This window comes from Scyliorhinus canicula, chromosome 21, assembly GCF_902713615.1.
Source record: "Scyliorhinus canicula chromosome 21, sScyCan1.1, whole genome shotgun sequence".
In the NCBI taxonomy this organism is placed as follows: domain Eukaryota; kingdom Metazoa; phylum Chordata; class Chondrichthyes; order Carcharhiniformes; family Scyliorhinidae; genus Scyliorhinus; species Scyliorhinus canicula.
In genome coordinates, this window is record NC_052166.1 from 60,771,447 (window position 1) to 60,795,876 (window position 24,430).

Genomic DNA, 24,430 nt, shown 5'->3' on the forward strand with positions numbered 1-24,430 from the left:
GATGCTGCCAATTTAAACAAGACTCTGCTGGATTTAATAAGTGGCACCTAATGTTTGAAGAATGTAAATGATTGCACATCTCAGCCAGTTTAGACATCTAAAGGTGTAAGGGGTAGCATGGGGAGAGGAAGCCTTGACTCGGGAGTGTGTATCCACAGTTACCTTTTTAATAATGAAATGTGTCCATCCACAGGAGCAACTGGAACGGATGAATGATGAAAACACAGGATTGAAGTCGATGATCAGCAAACTATCAGCGGACTTGAGCAAGATCAGTTCACAGCTTGGGGAAGGTGCGTGAGCCTGAGCTTTCATTCTTAGCCACTTCTAAAATGCTGTCTCTTACACTTTGTCTCCAGATGATTTTGAAATTCCAAATCATTCCATCCACCAAAGCCTGGTGACTCCCAATCAAGTCGCCGCACAAGCCCCCTCGGTTTGCTTATCGTGTGAACTTGTTTTGCTTATAGTGTTTGTGTTGAAACCTCAAACTCAAGATCGGGCGACACGGTAGCACAGTGGTTAGCACTGTTGCTTCACAGCACCGTGGTCCCAGGTTCGATTCCTTGCTGGGTCACTGTGTGGAGTCTGCAAGTTCTCTTCATGTCTGCGTGGGTTTCCTCCGGGTGCTCCGGTTTTCTCCCATAAGTCCCAAAAGACATGCTTGTTGGCTGAATTGGACATTCTGAATTCTCCCTCTGTGTACCCGAACAGGTGCCAGAGTGTGGCGACTAGGCAATTTTCACAGTAACTTCATTGCAGTGTTAATGTAAACCTACTTGTGACAATAAAGATTATTAGAATTTTATTATTGTCATTGAGCAAATATTCCAGGTAAAACACACTGAAGAAATTCTGGAGTTACTGCTGTTCCATTATATTTTTTTGAATTCATATTATTTTGAACAAGGCCTGGGAGTTATCATTCTTATTTTTTTTAAACAGTATATTTATTAAAAGGGGTAATTGTCATCTATGGGTTTATTATTCTGGGTTCAGCAGGTTCCTGCTGAAGTTGGTTAATTTTTAACTTTGTGCCAGCAGATGATATGTTGGAAGATCATCTCATTTCCAAGCATGGAAATCAGAAGACCAATCATGTTTTAATACCAGCAGAACTGGAAAGTATAGAGGAAATGGTAAGAATGCTTTTAGGACAATATAAAAACATCATAAAATGTTGAGCTTGAGTATCAGCAGGCGAAACCTCCGAGTAAATATGTAGGTTCGATCTCTCCCATGCTGTTGTGTTGTTAGACCGGCTTTGGAAAGATGAAGCCCTTTATCCCAGGAATCAGGCGCACAAACCTGCTATGCGCTGCTCGTGCAATTATGCATGTCCTTTCTTAAATAAGGAGACCAAAACTTTATACTACTCCTAGATTTGATCTCATTAATGTCCTGTACAACTGTAGCAAAACTTTCCTACTTTTATCTTCCATTCTGCATGCAATAAATGACAACATTCCAATTGCTGTATCTGCATACTAACTCTTGTGATTTGTGTACCAGGATACTCCGATCTCTCTACCACAAGAGATCTGCAGTCTGTCAACTTAAATGACATACTGCCTTTCTATTCTTCCTGCGAGTTCGCATTTTCCCACATAATACTGCATCTGCAAAATATTTGCCCACTCACTTCACTATCTCCCTTTAGAGATCTTGGTGTCATTGGTAAATTTGCAACGATACATTCAGTCTCTTCACCAAGTCATTGATGTAGATTGTGAAGAGTTGAGGCCCCAGCACCGGTCCCTGTGGAACTCCATTCATTACATCTTGCCAACCCGAAAATGGCCCATTTGTGCCTACTATGTTTCCTGTTAGCTTTCTTTTATAAAAAAAAAAAATTCCAATTAGGGGGCAATTTAGCGTGGCCAATCCACCTCCCTACTCGTCTTTGGGTTGTGGGGGTGACACCCACACAGACATGGGGAGGACGTGCAAACTCGGGACAGTGACCTGCGGCCGGGATCTGTGCCACCACACTGCTGCCCTCTTTCCTGTTAGCTAATCAATCTATCTATGCTAACAAGTTACACCCTACACCACAAGCTCTTATTTTGTGTAATAAACTCTGATGTGCACCTTGTCAAAATGTCTTCTGGAAATCTAAGAACAGCACATCCACAAGTTTTTATCCACGTTGCTTGTTCCTTCCTCTAAGACCATTAGGCAACCGTGATTTCCCTTTCACAACACTCTGTTGACTCTGCCAGATGGCTCTCAATCTCAATGCACTGCTATAGTTTCTGTCATAGAATTCAAACATTTTCCCTATGATGGACGTTAGGTGAACTGCCCCATCGTTTCCTGCTTTCTGTCTTCGGAGTTAAGTTACGTTCGCTATTTTCTGATCTGCTTTGACTTTTTTAGAATCTAATGAATTTTTGAAAGTTGAAGCCAATGTATCTGGTGTCTCAACAATCACTTATATTAGGACCCTAGGTTGAAGACCATCATGGAGACCTCAACCTCTAGTTATAATAATTTTCTTTGGTGATTTTAATTGTTTTAAATTAATCTCTTCCTTTTGATGTACAAGCATTTATGTTATTTGAGTCTTCTGCAGTAAAGACAGATGCAAAATATCTGTTCAATTAATCCACCATTTCCTTATTTTCCATTATTAATTCCCCAGACTCCCTCTCAGGAGGATTAAAATTCATGTAACTTTTCTTAAATACCTGTAGAACCTCGTATGTCCGTTTTTATATTTCTAGCTCGCTTTCTCTCACTTTAATTTCTCTTTTTTCTTTGTCAATCATTGCTATTTTTTTACTTTTTTTTATATAAACATTTTATTTAGGTATTTTTGGTATTATAGCAACAACAAAATAAACACTGTACATGAAATTATAAACATAGTGCAAAAGCCATCTCCCTCCCTTACAGGTACCACCTTTATTAACCCCCTTCTCTAAGCTAAACTAAACACACCTCCTCCCCCCTTCTGCTGACGATTAATTGTCCGCGAAGAAGTCGACGAACGGTTGCCACCTCCGGGTGAACCCTAACAGTGACCCTCTCAAGGCGAACTTGATTTTCTCCAAACAGAGAAAGCTCGCCATGTCCGACTTCGGGGGCTTTGAGTCCCTCCAAGCTAATAGTATCCAACTCCGGGCTACCAGGGAAGCAAAGGCCAAAACGTCTGCCTCTTTCTCCACCTGGATTCCCGGGTCTTCGTACACCCCAAAAATCGCCACCTCTGGACTCAGTGCCACCCTTGTTTTTAACACCATGGACATGACATCTGCAAACCGCTGCCAAAATCCCCTAAGCTTCGGACATGCCCAGAACATGTGGACATGGTTCGCTGGTCCTCCCGCACATTTTGCACACCTGTCTTCCACCCCAAAGAATCTGCTCATCCGGGCCACTGTCATGTGAGCCCGATGAACAACCTTGAATTGTATCGGGCTGAGCCTGGCACGTGTTGCGGACGTGTTGACTCTACTCAACGCGTTTGCCCATAGACCAGCCAAATTCCCCTAGAATCTTCAGGATTTCTTCCATCCCCTATCAAGTCGTCTGCATAGAGCGAGACTCTGTGCTCCACCCCCTCCCTCCCCCAGACCACCCCCTCGAGGCTCTATGAGCAATTGCCAACGGCTCTATCGCTGGTGCGAACAACAGTGGGGAGCGGAGGCATCCCTGTCTCGTCCCCAGGTGCAGTCTAAAATAGTCCGATGTTGTCCTATTCGCTGGTACGCTTACCACAGGAGCCTGATGCAGCAACCTGACCCAGTCAATAAAGCCCTGCCCAAATCCGAACCGACCCAGCACCTCCCACAGATAATCCCAGTCGACCCGATTAAAAAGCCTTTTCTGCATCCATTGCGATCACTACCTCCACCTCCCTACCTTCCGGGGACATCATGATCATGTTTAACAACCTTCTTACATTGGCCACCACTGCCTACCTTTAACAAACCCCGTCTGGTCCTCCACAATAATGTCCGGAACACATCCTCAATCCTGGAGGACAAAATTTTGGCCAGCAATTTGGCATCCACTTTCAACAGGGTTATCGGCCTGTAGGACCCACACAGCTCCGGGTTCTTGTCCCACTTCAGAATCAGCAAAATTGTGGCCTGCCGAACTCTGCCTGTCGCCTCCGCCTTTTCCTTACAAGCCCTGCCTCTGGGGTCTCCGCATACCTCCTATCGATCTGTAGTATCTCCTTTACCAGACGGTCCGTCTCTGCCCTGTCCACCTTCTCCCTATGGGCCTGTATCGAGATCAACTCCACTGTGACCACCATCTTCAGTGCTTCCCAGACCACCGCTACTGAAATTTCCCCCGTGTTGTTGACTATTTTTTACTTCTGTCCAATCTTCTAACCTGCCACTATTCTCTGCTTACCGAATTTAACAAACAAATGGAATACATGGAAAATTACAACAGGTGGATCAGCAACTGGAAAGGTTTAGGGTGTAATTCTTGATCACGATGACTTCGTTGGTAGATCTGGAGGAATGGGTAGAACATCCCAAACTGCATGGGTTTTTTTGTACAGTTTGTGAGAGTTCTTAAACACTACGTTGTGAGCACCTCACTAATAAATTACGATATGAAAACTTGCTATCCATCTTTAAATGTTTTTCCAACATGCTTAAATTAGTCTAGGTGAGTGTTATTTTTAGGTTTTACTCAAAATAACAAGGAAGATGGCTATAATTATAAATTGATTCAACGTTCAGTGCGTTTTGAGTAAAAGAAGGGGGTTGAGAGATGGTGAGAATAGGCTAGTAGGTTAGAAAGGGCACACACATGTTGGGTCTAGTAGCCCATTCCTGTTGCATTCCAGCAACCCTAAGAGGAGTTGTGGGGTGGGAATAGTGTACTTGACAATGGGGTGTAGCTGCATTGGCTGCTGTTAAGGAACCTCCTCACATTCTAACCTATGAAAATGGAATGAAACAGTGCCCTGATCGGTGAATATCTCCCTCTTTTCACACACCATCCCCCCACTGTCAAATTTGTGTTGCAGTACTGCCAGGGTTTAAACACCTGGATTAAGGCCATATATACAGTAATGATTGTGCATACAATCTATACCACTTTTATTGTTTTGTCTTTTGTTTAATCTTATATAACTGAAACAGAATTGTCTGACCCTGAGCGATTAACTGGTTGTCCACCAGTGACCTGATATCTTTATGAATTTTCTTTGAAATTCCCTTCCTTCCATCCTTCAGGCTGATTTGCAGAATGTAGCACTAAACCAAGATCAACTAACATTGCAAAGCTTGGACCAGGATCAGCAACAGCAGGCACTACCACCACAAACGTCATCTCAAATGGGTGAGCAAGAACCGATCAGAGTTATTCTTTTTGGTATTTTCCACTTAAATTGCTTTATTTCAGTTCTCAGTGCTCTGACGCTTTGGAGATATGAATTTGCCACAACTAGGTCTTGTTGCCTTTTATACTGCAAATTTCCAGCAAGAGGGTGACCTGATAATTACACAAAAGAGAAATTATGGAGCAGAATGGAATAGATTCTACAGAATGTCTGAAATCAGTGAAATTTGTGTAATGTACTCGTATACTCCATAGGTCAACTCAGATGGTGGCAACACTGTACAGTGTAATAATATAGTGTTTATAATTGGAGGCTATCCACACCTCTACATGACGCTGCTGTTGCTCTGGTGAGACTTCCATAGATTCTGCACTAAAAATACAATGGAAAGGACTGTTGAAAACCAACATCCATTGTAAACTACTCTACTATAACCTGCATATTCATTCAAGTTCCTTTTTGAATGCTGGTTAACATGTCAGAAGGCAGGGTGGGGGGAGTGCATGATTCTTCAGGGGGTCCCGCTGACAATGTAATCTAAAACCATTCAATCCCACCAGTTCTCCTGTCCCTGAGTTGAATCCCGTGACTTCCAAATAATTCCTGCGATATGGTTGTGTGAGGGTTTGTAGTTTGTATTTTATATCTGTTCACCAACAATAATAATCTTTATTGTTGTCACAAGTAGGCTTACATTAGCACTGCAATGACATTACTGTGAAAATCCCCTAGTCGTCACACTCCGGGTACACGGAGGGAGAATTCAGAATGTCCAATTCACCTAACAAGTGCGTCTTTCGGGACTTGTGGGAGGAAACCGGAGTACCCGGTGGAAACCAACGCAGACACGGGGGAACATGCAGACTCCGCACAGGCAGTATATAAATATATATATATAAGTATAGGAAAGGGTTAACAAGAGAGAGTGCATGTATATCAGCACTAGATGGCGTCACATGAGTGATCATACAAAAGGCTGTGTCTCTAGGCGTGCTGGGGGGAAGCTAATGGAGATTTCAATATAGAAGGATAGTGTGAGGCTGAGTCAGTGTAGTTTCTAAATTAGAGGAGATTATTAATTACTGTATCGCAGATTCAGTACTATTATTTTATTGTTCAGTAAAGTGTGTGAACCTAATCAAGTTAAGTAGTGTAAAATAAATTAGTTTTGATTTAAACTTCTTAGTTTTATATTCTTTGTCAACATATCTGGCTATCTTGGCAAGGAATATAACATGACCCAGGCGGGAATTGAACCCTGACGCTGTGAAACAATGATGCTAACCACTGTGCTACCATGCCACCCATTATATATTATTGAAGGATCACGACTGCCACAGCAGTCTGAGTAGAGTATGTGAATCATTTTGACGGTTGCTTTGAGCACACGTCAGTATCTGTAATGCTGCTGGTTACCGGAGTTTGGTGCAGTGATTCAGAATTTGTCCCTCAGGTTGATCAGGCTGAGTATTGTATAGGAATGTAGAGTCTCTCCTCCCTGCACTCATGTTAGTTTTTAAATGGTGACTAATATTAGATGACAAAAATTATCCGTATGAATGTAGCTGGACGATCACCCTCTAGATATCCCGAATACAGTTAGTAGCTTGGCATTCTCTAATCAAATGTGATCTTTTTTTGTCTGGAATAGATTTTACAGAAATGAAATGGTGATTTGATTTGTCGTGTTGGTATTATCTGCTGAATAATCTGACATGAAGGCATGGGATAGTTAACACCATCTATTTTTCAAACCTAATGTATGTTAATACTATATATTCCTATAATAATATTTCATTTTATCGACAATTTATATGTGACTTTAAGAAAGGCATGCATTTATATAGCCCCTCTTGCAATCTCAGGACGTTCTGAAGAGGTTTACAGTCAATTAAGTTATTTTAATTAAAACATGGGAAACACAGCAGCCAATTTGCATGCAGCAGGTTGTCACAGGCAGCAATTTGATCATCTGTTTGTGTCACTTTGATTGAAAGATAAATGTTGGCCAGGACACAGGAGTTAACTCCCCTGCTGCTCTACAAAATAATGGCCGTGGGCTATTCAACACGCATCTGAGAGTGCAAGCGAGGTCTCTGGTTAATGTCGCCTCTGACAGTGCGGGAGTGGAACATCAGTCTTTATTTTTGTACTCCAGCCTTCGAGTGGGATTTTGAACCCTCAATCTTCTGGCTCATACACACCAGCGTTGATCCATGGCTGGATATCGCAGCGAGGCTTTCCCTACCATGTAGATATCTGGGATCGCCACTTGTTTTTTGGGCCTGACTGTAAAAGAGGTGTTTTGTGCAACGTGACTGCGTTTCTGACCTCCACAAAGTAACCTTTTTTAAAATCGCACTAGTGACCTATAACATTGAAGGAAGACGAGTTAACCCTCGCTGCAATGGGGAGAATGGCATGCAAGAACGTATAGTACAATAAATTACATAGTCACCAATAACCATCAGATCCACCAGTGTAGAGACAAAAAACAAAGTGGGAAATTAGAATTTTTTAATAGTTGTTATTTAGAGTGCCTTCTCAAGAAGGTTGGCAGAAACTGATCAATAGTGAGTTTTCAAAGAAAAAAAATTGGATAAGTACTTTTAAAAGTGAAATTTACAGGGAAGGAGTAAAGGAGGGGGCTGTTTGTTGGTTCTTTGAAAGAGCTGGGTATGATGGGTGAAATGACCTCTTGTGCTGAAAGATTCTGTGGAACACTCAATCCCCTGTTCTTCAATATCTTGCCATCAACATTTAAAATACCCAACTGTCCTGCTCTGTATCCTGCCCCTCTTGAACGTCGTTATTGGCCAGTGGATTGTGGTTTCTTTGTAGTTGCCTAACATTGGACCCTCCTCTGTGAGAATTGTATCCTGCCCCAAAACTCTGGAAGCTGTAAATTAAAGCTTTTATTGAACTAAAGTTTATTTTCACATAACTTGTCTCTTGTATTAGCTTGTGCCGTCAGTATGTGAGTAATATTTCTTTTGTAGGGTTTTTCGTAACTTTTTTTTTGTCTCCTCAGGAGCTACGGGAGCAGAAAATGATGCAGACACAGTACCAACAAATCTGTACGACACCTTGAAAACTACTATGGACAAGTTGCAGGTGAGTAAATGGAGATTTTATTTCCCCTTTGGTGCAAACTCTCATGCACCCATTTTACAACAACTTTGAAGGACGTGGTGGTTTGTATTTTTTGCATCTTTTTATTAATTTTTTTATTCTTTCATGGGTATTTGTTTCCTATCCCTAATTGCCCTTTAGCTGAGCAGCTTGCTAGGCCATTTCAGAGGGCAGTTGCCACATTGCAGTGAGCCAGGAGTCACAAGTGGCCCAGACCAGGTTTGGAAGCAGATTTCCTTCCCTGAAGGACATTACACAGTAGCACACGGCCGGCACGGTAGAACAGTGGGTAGCGATGTTGCTTCACAGCGCCAGGATCCCAGGTTCAATTCCCGGCTTGAGTCACTGTCTGTGCGGAGTCTGCACGCTCTCCCCGTGTCTGCATCGGTTTCCTCCGGGTGCTCCGGTTTCCTCCCACTAGTCCCGAAAGACGTGCTGTTAGGTGAATTGAACATTCTGAATTCTCCCTCAGTGTACCCGAACAGGTGCCGGAATGTGGCGACTAGGGGATTTTCACAGTAACTTCATTGCAGTGTTAATGTAAGCCTACTTGTGACAATAAAGATTATTATTATTATTATTATTATTAATGAAGATAACAGATACTGATGGAAGCTTGTCTCCTGCATAAGAGAGTCGCCTTTGTCCATGTTTTACTTTGGGAATTGTCTAAAACATATCTCCGGCCATCCTATTATGATGGTAATGTGAGGATTAATTTCACACGTGCTTGAAAGTGGTCCAAGGTGGAAAATCGGCACTACAGTATTGTGATCACCGTCTCTCATGTGCAGCCTCCACCTGAGTGCAGGACGAGTGAATTTACCCAGCAGTTACTACAGACTTGAAGAATAGACGTGTTCTTGCCGACACCCTGGCCAAAATGTATATCTCAACGTCGCAAGAAATAGACCACATGGTCATGATTGCATTGTTCTGGGATCTGACTGTGCACAAATTAGCTGCTGCATCTCTTTCATACAACAATGAATGCAGATAACCAAATACTTCAGAAGGGCAACAGACACTACGACATCCTGAGGTTGTGAAAGGCACTATATGAATGCAAGTTTTTGTTTTCATGTGGCTGTTAGAAAGGTTGGCACAAAATAGACCTTTTAAGCATATGGTACATAGAACATAGCAGAAGGAGGCCATTCGCCCCATCGAGTCTGCACCAACCCACTTAAGTCCTCACTTCCACCCTATCCCCATAACCCAATAACCCCTCCTAACCTTTTTGGACACTAAGGGCAATTTACCATGGCCAGTTCACCTAACCTGCACATCTTTGGACTGTGGGAGGAAACCGGAGCACCCGGAGGAAACTCACGCATACACGGGGAGAACGTGCAGACTCCGCATAGACAGTGACCCTGCGGGGAATCGAACCTGGGACCCTGGTGCTGTGAAGCCACAGTGCTCGCCACTGTGCAACCTTTGGTTTCAACAGCGAAACATGATCAGCCACAGCTAAGTACAACAGGTGAGCTGTGACGCTGGCATTTGAGTTGTAATTCAAGGGCCTGTAACCATTGGAGTTTAAGAGAGCGAGAAACGATATTGAAGTATATAAGACCCAAAGTGGACTGACAGGGTGGACGTTGAGAAGACGTTATCCTTTATGGGAGAAACTCAAACTAAGGGACGTAGTTTTAAAAATAAGGGATCTCCCATCGACGAGGAGAATTCTGTATTTCTGAGGTGTTAGTCTCCTTAATTCTCTCCCCCAGGCAGCAGTGGAGGCAGGGTCGTTGAATATTTTTAAATCCGAGTTTATTTCTCGATTGACAAGGGAGTGAGAGGTTAATATAAGAGGATAGACGGGAAGTAAAGTTGAGGCCACAGTCAGATCAGCTATGTTCTTATCAAATAACGGGGAAAGCTCGAGGGGCAGACTAGCTCCGAATTTGTATGTTCGTACTGTAGGTGTGTATTTGGGTAATGATGTCCCATTACCTCCGGGGGTACAGTTAGAGAGACAAAGAATCCAGATTGAATTTCAGGTGGTTTTCTGTATTCAGAACAGGCAGCTTTTTGTCCTGTGCGTTTTATTCTTGTTTCCTAATGTGAATGATTCAAAGGTGCTGCACCACCCGAGTGGCCAACTGAGACATTATTTTCTCGGGTACCGAGGGTGCCTTTGGTGGTGTCAAATGCCAGTATCAAATTGATGCACACAACACCTTTTAGCGCCTTTTAACGTAATGAAACATTCCCAGGTGCATCAGGGGAGCACTATCCAACAATGTGACATTGAGCCATGCGGAGGATACGAGATCAGAACCTTGGTCAAAGTGGTAGGTTTTAAGGAGTGTCTTGAAAGGAGGAAAGTAAGGGAGCGAGAGATGGAAAGGTGTCTGGAGGGAATTCGCCAGCTTTGGGGCTAAGACAACTGAAGGCACAGCTTCCAATAGTGAAACAACCATGATTGGCGATACACAAGCAGCCAGAATTGGAGGAATGCAGATATATCTGTGGGCTCTGGGGTTCAAGGAATTTACAGAGATAGAGAGGGCCACGGTTCTCGAGGGATTTGAAAACAAGATTGAGAATTTCAAGATATTGACTGGGAGCCAGTGTGGGTCTTTGAGCACAGAGGTGATGAGGGAATATGACTTGCTGTGAGATAAGACATGGGTAGCAGAGTTTGGATGAGTTTTGTAGAGGTTAGAATATGGGAGACCAGCAAGGATGCAGGCAAAGACGAGTGATAAACAGGTGGGTAAAGGCAGTCTTCGAGATGGCATGGATGAGATTAGAAGCTCATCTCAACACTAAATGTAACATAAAGAGCTTGCAAACAGACGGGCTTAATTTCAGATTGTTGCTGGAGATGGATGAAACGAACAAAGTGCAAAGACTGGTATTTTGAAACAACAACTTGTATTTACATAGTAATGCAGTAAAATGTCCAAGGGTGCTTCAGCGGTGGTATCAGACAGACATGTGCACCGAGAGATAGAAATATTAGAATAGATGACCAAAAACCTGGACAAAGATGTAGCTTTAAAACAGCAATTTACATAGAGTCTGCTGCACAAACAGGCCATTCTGCCCAACTAGTCTATGCTGAAATTCTTGGTCCAGACGAGACCCAAGGCAGGAGAGATGTATAGAGAGGTCCAATAGGTTTTAGATAGGGAACTTCAGAGCTGAAGGCACAACAGCCAGTGGCAGAGTGAAGAAAATCAACTATGGCTGGAATTGAAAGAGAACTGGGATATCTTGAAGTTGAAGGTCTGGGTATACAGAGTTGGGGGTGAGACAAGGCCATGGGGGGATTTGAATACAAGGGTGAGATTTTTAATATTCAGGCATTGCTGGTCTGTCAGCATCTGCAGAAAGAAATAACAGGTTAATGTTTTGATGTAACCCTATGTCAGCGCACTTTGTGTTTGCGCCGGTATCAAATGTTCTTCCGGTCACTCATGTTTTTTTTTTTGTTTGATCACAATGTCATGCTTCTTCGTTTTTGTTAATAGGCACAATTAGCAAACCTATTGGAGGAAAAGGTTGATCTGAAAAATAAGTTGGGGCAGCTGGAGCATTATTGCACACAGTTATCTGGGGAGACAGATACAATAGGTATGTGATCTTATTGGAAACAAACCTCTGCCTTGTTCTACAATACCACGTTACCTGCCTCCCCGAACAGGTGCCGGAATGTGGCGACTAGGGGCTTTTCACAGTAACTTAATTTGAAGCCTACTTGTGACAATAAGCGATTTTCATTTTAATTACATATTCTGTGAGCTACCCCCCGACCGATGAGAGACCTTGCTGTTAAAATTATAGTTGTTTTATCATACACAAATTCACGTTCCAACTTCTCCATCTCACTTGGCCCCCCCACCCCCACCCCAACCCTAGTGCCCCTGATTCTCCATCTGTCTCCCTCCATCTCCTTTCTGAAAAAGCTTAAGTAGTGATTGAAGGCCATTTTTTTTCATGACTGATGTCACCATCAAGCCTGATCCTGTGCTGTCTTCATCAAGAATTGATCTACAGCAACTCGGAATGGAAATTCTAGACTGATTTTCTCTGACCCCATGACCTCTCTCACCTGCACTGCTAAACCTCCCAAGATTGACTAACTCGGCCATTGAGGAAAGTGCTGTGATGAATTTCTAATTTGTATTATAGTTAAGTCTGCAACACCTTAATCCTTTGTATGTAAACACTTCATTTTCTTTTCAATGGAACAAGTCATTTGAGGAGCACCTTTTGCTAAGATGCAATAAAGTAGCTCCTTTCTTGCAAAAGAGCAGCTTGTTGGTTCCAATTGATTTTGTTATTGCTCAGTCGGGGCTGTTTAGCACAGGGCTAAGTCGCTAGCTTTGAAAGCACACCAAGCAGGTCAGCAGCACGGTTCGATTCCCATAACAGCCTCCCCGAACAGGCGCCGGAATGTGGCGACTAGGGGCTTTTCACAGTAACTTCATTGAAGCCTACTCGTGACAATAAGCGATTTTCAATGGCAGCACGGTAGCATGGTGGTTAGCATAAATGCTTCACAGCTCCAGGGCCCTAGGTTCGATTCCCGGCTGGGTCACTGTCTTTGCGGAGTCTGCACGTCCTCCCTGTGTGTGCGTGGGTTTCCTCCAGGTGCTCCGGTTTCCTCCCACAGTCCAAAGATGTGCGGGTTAGGTGGATTGGCCATGCTAAATTGCCCGTAGTGTCCTAAAAAGTAAGGTTAAGGGGGGGGGGGTTGTTGGGTTACGGGTATAGGGTGGATACGTGGGTTTGAGTAGGGTGATCATTGCTCGGCACAACATCGAGGGCCGAAGGGCCTGTTCTGTGCTGTACTGTTCTATGTTCTAGTCCAGCACTGTTGAGTGCTGGTAGCAGCCATGGAGAATGGGAACAGGATTGGGAGTTCTAGATCCAGCAGAATTGCTCTTTGTTATTGATTCCCTGCTGGTCAGTGTCTCTTTGGAACATCTTGAGCGGAAGATCCCTTTTGAAAAATGTTTAGTAATAAGGTAACCAGCTTAATGTGGACAAATCATTTGGCCGGGGCCAATGTAGCAGCTGTGGCATACCTGAAACCTTGTTGAGGTTCAGTGGCATTAAAAAATTTTTATATGGCCCAGACTTAGCTCACAGAAGATTGCTCAAGTGATACAGTGCAGAAAGATATCATTTAGTCCTTGATCGGTGTGCCAGGTCTTTGAAAAAGCTATCCATTCGCTTGCTCTGTCCCCCAAAGTCTTGCAATTGTTTTTCCTTCCAGTTTTTCCTTCCCTTTTGCTGGAAGTGACTGTGGTTGTGGATAGGCTTGAATGTTCCTTTCCAATGAAATAAGATGGTCTGATTTTGTTTATCCTTTGCCTCTAGGTGAATACATTGAACTCTACCAAAAACAGAGAGCAATACTCAAGCAGAGGCACATGGTGAAAGAAGAGTACATCTGCAAACTGGCTCAGGATAAGGAGAAGCTCCGGGTAAATGTGGTCCCTATGCTGCTGAATGTCTGCCCTTTTAAGATGCTTATCTCTGTCACTCTTTCTCTTAAAACAGTCCAAGCTTCTCTCATATCTATTAAGAGGTGGTGTGGGGGACGTGACTGCAAGATATTGCTGAGTCCAGTTTTCTGAAAGTGCTGAATTTAAAAAAAAAATAGAATTGTAGAGTGCCCAATTCATTTTTTCCAATTAAGGGGCAATTTATCGTGGCCAATCCACCTACCCTGCACATCTTTGGGTTGTGGGGGCGAAACCCACGCAAACACGGGGAGAATGTGCAAACTCTGTAGCTGGGATCAATCCTGGGACCACGGCGCTGTGAGGCAGCAATGCTAACCACTGTGCCACCGTGCTGCCCCTTGAAGGTGCTGAATTAATATCAGTTGAGATGTGGTCATTGTGCAAAATTGCCCCAAATTGAATTTGATTTATTGTCAGTGCCTTCTGAGGTACAGTGAGAAGTATTGTTCTGCGTACAGTCCTGGTAGATCACAGGACATGCATAAATACACAATGTAAATACGTAGGTGCATGCATTGGGTGAACAGAGTGCAGTACTACTCAGTAGATTTTGCTGCCCGCTTTCCTAAGGCAGCGGGAAGTGTAGACCGAATCAATGGATGGAAGGCGGGTTTGCACGATGGACTGGGTGTTCATGATTCTCTGCAGTTTCTTATGGTCTTGGGCCGAGCAGTTGCCATACCAGGCTGTGATGCAGCCAGATGAGATGCTTTGTATGGTGCATCTGTAAAAGTTGGTAAGAGTCAATGTGGACATGCTGAATTTCCTTTGTTTCCTGAGAAAGTATAAGCGCTGTTGCGCATTCCTTGTTGTAGCGTCGCCGTCGGTGGACCAGGACAGATTGTTGATGTGCACACCCAGGAATCTGAAGCTGTTAACCATCGCCACCTCAGCACCATTGATGCAGACAGGGGTGTGTACGATACTTTGCTTCCTGAAGACAGTGACCAGCTCCTTAATTTTGCTGAGATTGGGCGAGATTGTTGTCATTACACCACACCACTAGGTCGTCTTGTCCTATAGTAACTGCAATGGTGCCCCTAAAATCCATATTTGACTCATTAGAAAACCAGTAGACAGTAGTGGGCTTTTCAAGATCTTTTGATGGTCAGTGAAGAAAAATCTATCTATGTTGACTGAAGTGCCATCTGTTTTTTTGCTAGTTTGTTCAGTTAACTGCCTGATCAGTGGGTAAGGTGTGTGTAGAATTGTTCTGAGGAAAGAAATTCTAGTCATCCTAATGTTTTAAAATTGAGACCATGGCAGAAGTACACCATTCAGCCCTTCGAGTCTGCTCTGCCATTCAATGGGATTATAACTTATCTGATATGATAAACCTCCGCTCCACTTTCCTGCCTTATCCCTATAACCCTTGATTCCCTTACTGATTAAAGGCCTGTTTATCTCAGCCTTGAACATGGCAACCCAGCCTCTCTCGCCCCCTGCGGTAAAGAATTCCACAGATTCATTACCCTCAGAGGGAATAAATTTCTCCTCAACTCCATCTTAAATGGGTGACCCCCTAACTCTGGTCCAAGACTCTCCCACAAGGGGATACAATCTCGCAGCATCTACCTTGTCAAGCCCCCGAGAATGCTATATGTCTCAATAAGGTGGGCCTCTATTTCTTCTTAACTCTAATATTGGAGTGCAACCTACTCAGCCCCTCCGCATTAGAAAATCCCTCCATGCCCTGAATCAGCTGAGTGAACCTTCTCTGGACTGCTTCCAATGCCGGTGTATCATTCCTTGGATAAGGGACCAAAATTGTTCTCCATTCCAGGTGTGGTCTAATTAGTGCCTTTAGTGGCAGCATGGTGGCACAGTGGTTAGCACTGCTGCTTCACGGCGCCAAGGGCCCGGATTCAATCTCAGCCCCGGATCACTGTCCGTGTGGAGTTCGCACATTCTCCCTATGTCTGTGGGATGTCAGCACCACAACCCAAAGATGTGTTGGGTAGGTGAATTGGTCACGCTAAACTGTGCCTTAATTGGAAAATAAAAAGAATTGGGTAATCTAAATTTATACTTTTCAAAATTAGTGCTGTCTATAGTTTAAGCAAGACTTATTTCTAAATTCTTTCCTATTACCTCCTTTATAATGGGCTCTTAACGATTTCCCAGTGACAGATGTTAAGCTAACAGGCCTATAATTACCCGTTGTTTTTTTTTAAATCTCCCTCCTTTTTTGATAAGTGTTACAGTGGCAATTTTCCAATCCACTGGAACTTTTTCAGAATTCTTGGAATATTACTACCAGTGCATCTGTCGCGACTTTCTTTCAATATCCCAGGATGCAGCCCATCCGGTCCAAGGGACCTATCGGTCTTTAACCCCATTAGTTTCCCGCATACTTTTTATCTCGTGATAGTTATTGTATTTTTTTTCCTCCCAACAGTTTAACCCATGATTATTATTTAGTATAACCATGCGGTGTTAACTATCTTTTCAGAAAAAATTAGGAGAACTGCAGGAGCTTTCGCTGGACTTGGCGGGTGAGAGAAAGAAGTGGTACGATAGATATGTTCGTTTCATCAGAGAGTCGAAGATGCCATTAACACCTGAAATGCGACAGGACGTACTAGAAGAAGACCTGGTGTCAAATATCGAAGGTTTGTCATTTTTAAGTAATTCTAGGAACAGAGTAGGCCATCAGGCCCCTTTAGCCTGCCCCACCATTCAGTGTGATCATGGCTGATCTGTGACCTAATTCCATATACTTGCCTTTGGCTCATGTCCCTTAATACCTTTGCTTAACAAAAATGTATCTCAGATTTAAAATTAACAACTGATCTAGCATCAGTTGCCATTTGTGGAACCGATTCCAAACCTCCACCAACCTTTGTGTGTAGAAGTGCTCCCTAGAACTTCTCCTGAATGGTCTGGCCCTAATGTTTAGACTGTGCCCTCTAGTTCTAGAATCTCCAACCAGTCATAACAGTTTATCTTTATCTACCCTGTCTTTTCCTGTTAATATTTTGAACACTTGGATGACATCACCCTGTGATCTTCTAAATTCTCGAGAAAATAGACCTAATTTGTAGAATCTCTCCTCGTAACTTAACCCCTGAAGGTCAGGTATCATTCTTGTAAACCTTTGTTGCACTCTCTCCATGGCCAAATATCCTTCCTTGGGTGTGGTGCACAGATCTCCTCATAGTGACTCCAGGTGGGGTCTATCCAGGGTTTTGTCAAGCTGCAACATAGCTCCTGTGGCCTTATACTCCACATTGCATGAATAGATATAAAGGCCAGCCTTCTTGATTACTTTCTGAACTTGTTCATGGCATTTTAAAGATCTATATATCTAAACCCCAGGTCGCTTTGGTCATCCAGTGAATATAGCTTCACACCATCTGGAAAGTATCCTAATCTATTTTTTGGTCCAAAATGGATAACCTCACACATGCTTACATTGAAATCCATCTGCCACAGTTTTGCCCATTCACCTAGTCTATCAATATTCCTTTGTAATTTTATGCTGTCATTTACAATGCCACCCAACTTTGTGTCATCAGCAAATTTTAATATATGGCTTTCAATGCCATTATCCAAGTAGAATGAATAATGTGAACAATTGAGGCTCTCTCACAGACCCCTTTGGGACACCACCAGTCACATCCTGCCAATGTCCCATTATCCCTCTACCCATTATCCCTCTACCCATTATCCCTCTTTCTGTCACCTGCCATTCAATCAATTTCCCAGCCATGTCAGTAATTTGCCCTCCATTCTGTGGACTTTGGCCTTAGTTAACAGTCTTTCTTATCTGGAACTTTATCAAATGCTTTCTGGAAGTCCATATAAACAGCATCCATAGATATTCCCTGTCCACTACCATGGTCACCTGTTCAAAAAGTCCAATGAGGTTTGTGAGGCATGACCTACCTACCTGTCATTAACCCACGGTGACTCTCCGATTAACTGAAAATGTTTGAGGTGTTCAGTTACCCAATCCTTGATTATAGGTCCCAACAATTTCCCCACCACTGATGTTAGGCTAACTTGTCTGTAATTCCCTGGTTTTCCTCTTTCATCTTTAAAAACCGGAGTGACATGAACAATTTTCCAATCCAGAGGGATCACTCCTGAATCTAGGCAACTCTAAAAGATTATAGTTGGTGCATCTACAATGTGCTCCCCTACGTATTTAACACCCTCTGATGGAAATAGTCAGTTCCTGGGGATTTTTCACTCTTTAAGATCCATGAATTATCAATGTTTTCCTTGCGTTAATTCTATTTTGTCCCTATCCCTGAACCACTATTAATGTCCTCGGGAGGTCCGGAAAGCTGTCCTCCCCTTCTACTGTGAATACAGAGGCAAAGCAACTATTCAACATATCTACCATTTCCCCATAGTCATTGACAATAACCCACTTTCAGTCTTTAGTGGGCTAATATTGCTCCTGACTACGCTTTCCCTTTATGTAACTATAAAACGGGCAACATGGTGGCGCAGTGGGTTAGCCCTGCTGCCTCACGGCGCCGAGGTCCCAGGTTCTGTCCTGGAACTCTCAATTTAAAAAAAAAAAAAATGTAACTATAAAACTTTTTATTGATTTGAATGCCTCTTGCCAGTTTTCTTAATCCCTTTTCATCAGTCTTATAAGCTACTTTTCTGGCCTTTGTATCTTTCCCATTTGATAGGAGCTGCACTGTTTTGTAATTTTTTGTAAGCCCTTTCTTTTAGTTTTATACTGTTCATTAATTATATAGTTGTCCATGGCTATTTTTTTTCTGTGAAGTGAAGCTTTTCCCTCTCTGGGGCATAAATTGGTTCCGTTTTGCGTTAAATGTCTCTTTAAACATCATCCACTTTTCTTCAGTTGTTTTACCCATTGGCAGATTTTCCCAGTTTACTCTGGACAGTCTCTGTCTCATCTCATTAAGGTCGGCTGTGCCTAAATCTAAAATTCTAGTAGCTGATTTATGCTTTTCCCTTTTAAACATTACATTGAACTCAATTGTGCTGCGATCACTGTTTCAGTGACACTGAAGATGCAGAGACACTGGTACTCTGCAGTCATACCGATTCTGATGCACATGGCTTTGGTTTGTGTTAATAGCTCTAGGGATAAAGGAGTGGTTTTTTTTGTCTGCCGGATATAACCTTTTTGATTTCAGTTGTTGCAAAATGGTGGATTTTGCCAATTTGAGAAGTGAATTTTCTTTTTTTATTATTTTTGCAAACTGCATTTTCTCCTCGTTGTTAACATCTAGGCTGGGCCAGAACACTTCAATAACCAGAGAAATTCTCAGCCAGAGTAATGCCTTTAATTTTTTTTCCACCTCCAGATCTAGAAGATATCAGCTTGGCGGATGATATTGAGTCTGAAAGCACTTCGCCCAGCTCCCGCTCTTCCAGCAGAGGCCCTGCACCAAAAGCGGGTTTACCCTCCAAGGACTACACTACAAAAAAGATCATAGAACTTACCGAAGAAATCCAAAACCCGCAGGTTCAACCCAGCTCAACCCTGACCTTTATCAACTGTGTTCCCCTTTTCTACAAGCTTACTGAAAATGGAGTAATGAAGATTGAAGTCGTCTAGAGATCTGATCCATTCAGGCACAGGGAATACAATATTTTGGGGGGCGAGAGCGTTGTAAAAAGTTATATAGTTAAGGATCTAAATGGCTGAGTACGTCGATAAGCAACTTTGGTATAACATGAGGAATCTTTGAGGCCAGCGAAGTCTAGGTTCTACCGAGTGCCAGTGTTAATCTAGCATGACCTCTATTAATGCCTCAGTAAAAAGGTTACAGTAATTCTAAACAGTCCCTTTAACAGCTGCTTTGAAACCGTTTACAAACATAATCATTTATATTGTGGATCTTTTCAATCCTACTCCAGTAATTTCCACTCCTACCTTCCCTTCCCAAAGATTTGAGTTATTGTAATTCTCAAGTAATAATGATATGATTGTCCCAATCAGTAGCCATTTGTCCTGACTGCTTTTGTAGACTATCACACTATCTATCCTTAAGGCTCTATGGCAACTTAGTACATTTCTGTTACAACCAGACGGTGATGGGGAATTGTGAAAATACTTTTAATTCTAAAATAGGCATTCCCACTATTTTATGTATTAAGTGTTTTAAAAAAAATTATCTTTCTTTAAACTGCTGAAAAAAATTGTACTTAATTTAAAAATGCATTTATAGAGTCATCCCCCCCCCCCCCCCCCCCCCCAAAAATGGTCCAGTAGGTAAAGGCACAGCCATGCATGTGTGTGATGTTCAACCAGAGGAACAGGCGTGACCCCGAGATCAAATTAACTTTTGATCCTCCTTGTCCCGGGCTTTTATGTTCAGAATAAGACACGAGTGAGCTACCAAGGGCTCCCGGCTTCCGTTGAACCTTCACCTCAGCAGAATTTGGGCCCATTAGGGGCAGCACAGTACACTAGCACTGCTGCCTCACAGCGCAGGGGTCTCGTGTTAATTCCGGCCTGGGTGTGGAGTCTGTACGTTCTCCCCATGTCTGCGTGGATTTCCTCCGGGTGCTCCAGTTTCCTCCTGCAGTCAAAAGATGTGCAGGTTAGCTGGATTGGCCGTGATAAATTGCCCCGTAGTATCCAGGGATGTGCAGGTTAGGTTAATGGGTTATTGAGGTAGCAGGGGAAGTGGGCTTTGGTGGAGTGCTCTTTCAGAGGGTCGGTGCAGACTTGATGGGCCGATTGGCTGCCGTCTTCAGTACTGCAGGGATTCCATGATACTGTCCTGTAATTTTCTGTTGCTCTAGTTTTTAATGAGGTTCACACTGGTGAATGCACCGTAAGCAAGGGGAAAGTACAATGAGTCGCGTGCTGAGCCTCGGAAGCTGTGTGACATGTCTACCAATCCAAAGCCGTAGAATTACACAATTGTAGATTTCCTACAGAGCACAAGGAGGCCATTCGACAAAATCAGTTTAGCTAGTCCCAACTTCCAGCTTGTGGTCTGTAGCCCCTTCGGTTGCAGAATCTCAAATATATAATCCACGTGTTTTTAAATGGAGTGAGAGTTTCTGTCTCCACCACCCTTAACAAGCAGGGATGTCCAGATCCCCTCAACCCTCTGGGTGGAAGACCTTCTCCTCCATTACCCACTTATCCTTTCAAACTGTGCCCCTTTTCTTTGTGTTGATCTCTCTGCTGATTGGAAAAAGGTCCTTCTCTATTCTCTCTGGACCCCTCAATTTTTTATGCTCCTGAATTAAATCTCCCTTTGGCACCCTTTGTTAGAAAGCAAACAAATCCAGCCTGTCCAAGCTTCCCTCAAACTAAAATTCTCCATTCTTTGCAACATACTTGTTGAATCCCTTTTGTACCCTCATGATTTTGAATTTTTCTCATGTTTATCCTCATGACTGAATTCTTAAACATTTTCTGCATCTTCTCTCAAAGCTTCCTAAAGGTCAGAGCCCAGAATTGGGCATAATACTCCAGTTGGGGCCAAGTCAGTGTTTTAATGAAGGAACATGGCAACTTCATTCTGGCTCTCCTTAATTCAAACCTCTCCAAGTGCCTGATTATTTATTTCCCCTGATTATTGCTTTCATAACCTTCCCCAACACTGAAACTAGTTATTAGGAATGGCCTTACACCCTCTCGAACAAGGTTGTCACATTTGCCACTCTCCAATCCTCTCGCATGGCTCCTGTATCAGTGAAAGTTTGGAAGATTATGGCAAGCCCTTCTGCTATCTCCACTCTCACTCATCAGTGTGCCATGTTTAACCGTACATGGTCAGATTGTGAAGATGTCATATTTACCTGCAAATAGAATGTGAAGATGCACCCTGGGTACCTTACCTGTACATGGTCAGATCATGGAGGTGTGTCATGGTTACCTGCATACAGACAGATTGTGAAGGTGTCAAGTTTACCTGCGGATGGTCTGAATGTGAAGATGTGCAATGGTTATCGGTTCTTGATCAGATTGTAAAGTTGTGCCATGGTTACCTGTACCTGGACATATTTAAGGTGTTGGGTTTATCAGTACGTCGTCAGAGTGGAGTTGTCAAGTTTACCTGTATACAGACAGATTGCGAAGATGTGTCAAGTTTACCCATATGTGGTCAGAAAGTGAAGATGTCAAATTTACCTGTACACAGACTGTGAAGATGCGTCATGTTTACCTGTACATGGTCAGTGTAGAAGTGTGCCATGTTTACCTGTGCACAGACTGCGAAGATGCATTAGGTTTACCCGTATGTGGTCAGAAAGTGAAGATGTCAAGTTTACCTGTATGCAGACAGATTGTCAAGATGTCACGTTTTACCTGTACATGGTCAGTGTGGAAGTGTGCCATGTTTGCCTGTACACAGGCAGATAATCATGCCACAGCTTCATAACTCTGTCATGTGCAAGAAAACATGATATACCTGTTAATTGTACATGAATTGTGTATCATTGTATATAAGTGGTGCCATTAACCTGGGATTTATGTGCCCCTAGAGATGCAGAATGAAACTGGTGGTTGGGTTAGGTGGTGTATGTGTGTAATATATAACTGTAAATAAATTATTTTAAAAGTAAAAATTATAAAGATCGACTCTATCCTTCAGTTATTTTGTCCTTCAGCTGGCTTTCTGCTCATGAGAATCCTCGAAGTATCATGTTTTCATGTACCTGGTGGAATTGTATCGGTGTGTCATGTTTATCTGTACATAGATTCTGAAGGTCTGCCATGTTTTCTGCGCCTGCAGCCAGAGGCGTGATCAGATATTTCTTCCCTTGGCAATCTGGGATATATTTAATCTGGGCCTGGTGATTTATCCACTTCCAAGGATACTAAATGCCCCGATATTTCCTTCCTCGTGATGTTCATCCCATCCTATAATTCATCAGCCACCCCCTTATCTACAATGTCTGTTTCGTCACTTTGGGGAAACAGAAGCAAATTATTCTTTTAAGAACTATGCCCATGTCTTGCTCCTCTACACGGAAGTTACTTCCTTTGGTCTCTAATTGGCATTACTCATCCTCCCAGTCAATGTATCAGTAATTCCAAGTCCCTCAGTATCACCATTCTGTGGTTCTTGCATCATTCTGCAATTTATCTGCAGATCTATCTTCTACCTCTTGTTATATAGAGGCCTTTGGAATGCCAACAGTAATATGATCGCAGTATTCTGTCCTTTCCCCTCCATGATATCCTCTCTTTCCAACAGTATCAGTATTTCGTTAGACGTGGAGGCAGGGAGTCCTTTGGACTCCACCTGTAAATTACCTGACCCTCCCACTGCCGTTAGTTTTTTAAACCATGACAGATTTCTAACATGACGTTTTGCTAATTCCGCCCCTCCCAGTTTACCAAAGCTGAGACCGGTTTCATGTGATTCCCATGTGTTCAACCCTGGCTTAAATATCCATGGTGTTCGTTGGTGCCAGAGATTTGGATATCTTCGGAATTCAGAACATTTAATGCCACCCCTCAGTTGAGTAGTTTTTCCTCGGTCACGATTCCAGATTTGACACTTTGCATTTTTTTTTTGCCTGATTTATTTGCATTTCTCAGTTTACAGAACTGTTTCCCCCCGCCGCCCCCCCTTGTTTTCTCTGAAAAATTCCCATCGAACACGACAACAATAAGTGGCTTTGTATTGTTTTGATTCGCAAGGGAGGAAGATCCCACCCCCCACCCCGACCTTTCACGTTCCTGCTGCCGTGTGACGCAAATTGCGGAAACAAAAGCCAGGAGGTTAAGGAACTTTCATGTTGATTTCTGGAATGTAGTTATGTTCTGAGTTGCCATACTGTATATATTTAAACAAAAAAGACAAAGATTAATGTACAGCCTCTCAATGCCAGGTGCAAACAATTCTGTATATGGCGTATGTGTGTTAAGAGTTTGTAAATTCATTATGGAAAAGAGATTGGCAGCATTTTCAGCTGTTCTTCATGGTGTACACCATAACTTGAATCTAATTAAAAGGAGGTCGGGGGCTATGATTTTAGTATATTGCGGTATTTATTTGGGAGTGAAGAATCAATTTTCTTAAACAATGAAGAGAAACACATATAGAAGAAAAAAGTCTATTATACTTGAGCGATCCTGTTGGACTTTCTTGTTAAATAAACTGATTTAATAAATTGCACTCATCTCTTGGCCTTTTATTTTGGTTTAAATCTGACAAGTTTTCTGAGGACACAATATTTGGTTAAGTGTTGAGGAAACGTGCTTGTTTAGACACCCCCCCCCCCCCCCCCCCCCCCCCCCCCCCACCCGAGGCAGTTTCCATCATGGACGTGGCCAAGTCCAAGGTTTAATCCTCGATCTGTGTTCAGTTAACTGATCTCGGCCAGGAGTAGCAATTGACGGCCCCGACAATTTACTGTCGCTTTTCAGGGTCAGAGTTGTCTTCCAACTCCGGTGAGCTGGAGCTCTCGCATAAAAATATTAAGCCCTTGGCACAGTTTAATGGAATCTATATCATGGGCCAGTGGGAAGGGGGATAAAATTGGAACTTTTTTTTTGACAAACGTTACCAAGCATTAATTCCAAAGCAATGAC

At 42.9% G+C, this 24,430-nt stretch overlaps 1 protein-coding gene across 1 annotated transcript in view; it reads left to right on the forward strand.

Annotated features, from left to right (window-relative positions):
• The window catches only part of golga2 (golgin A2), a 70,585-nt gene extending 46,571 nt beyond the window's left edge, over window positions 1-24,014 (forward strand). Inside the window, exons 19-26 of the mRNA XM_038782467.1 lie at window positions 194-293; window positions 1,045-1,139; window positions 5,205-5,310; window positions 8,343-8,425; window positions 11,929-12,031; window positions 13,784-13,890; window positions 16,385-16,544; window positions 19,230-24,014. Of these exons, the coding sequence (XP_038638395.1) occupies window positions 194-293; window positions 1,045-1,139; window positions 5,205-5,310; window positions 8,343-8,425; window positions 11,929-12,031; window positions 13,784-13,890; window positions 16,385-16,544; window positions 19,230-19,483 (1,008 nt within the window). The 3' untranslated portion in view covers window positions 19,484-24,014. The remainder of the gene's footprint in view (window positions 1-193; window positions 294-1,044; window positions 1,140-5,204; window positions 5,311-8,342; window positions 8,426-11,928; window positions 12,032-13,783; window positions 13,891-16,384; window positions 16,545-19,229) is intronic.
• Window positions 24,015-24,430: the final 416 nt, after the last annotated feature.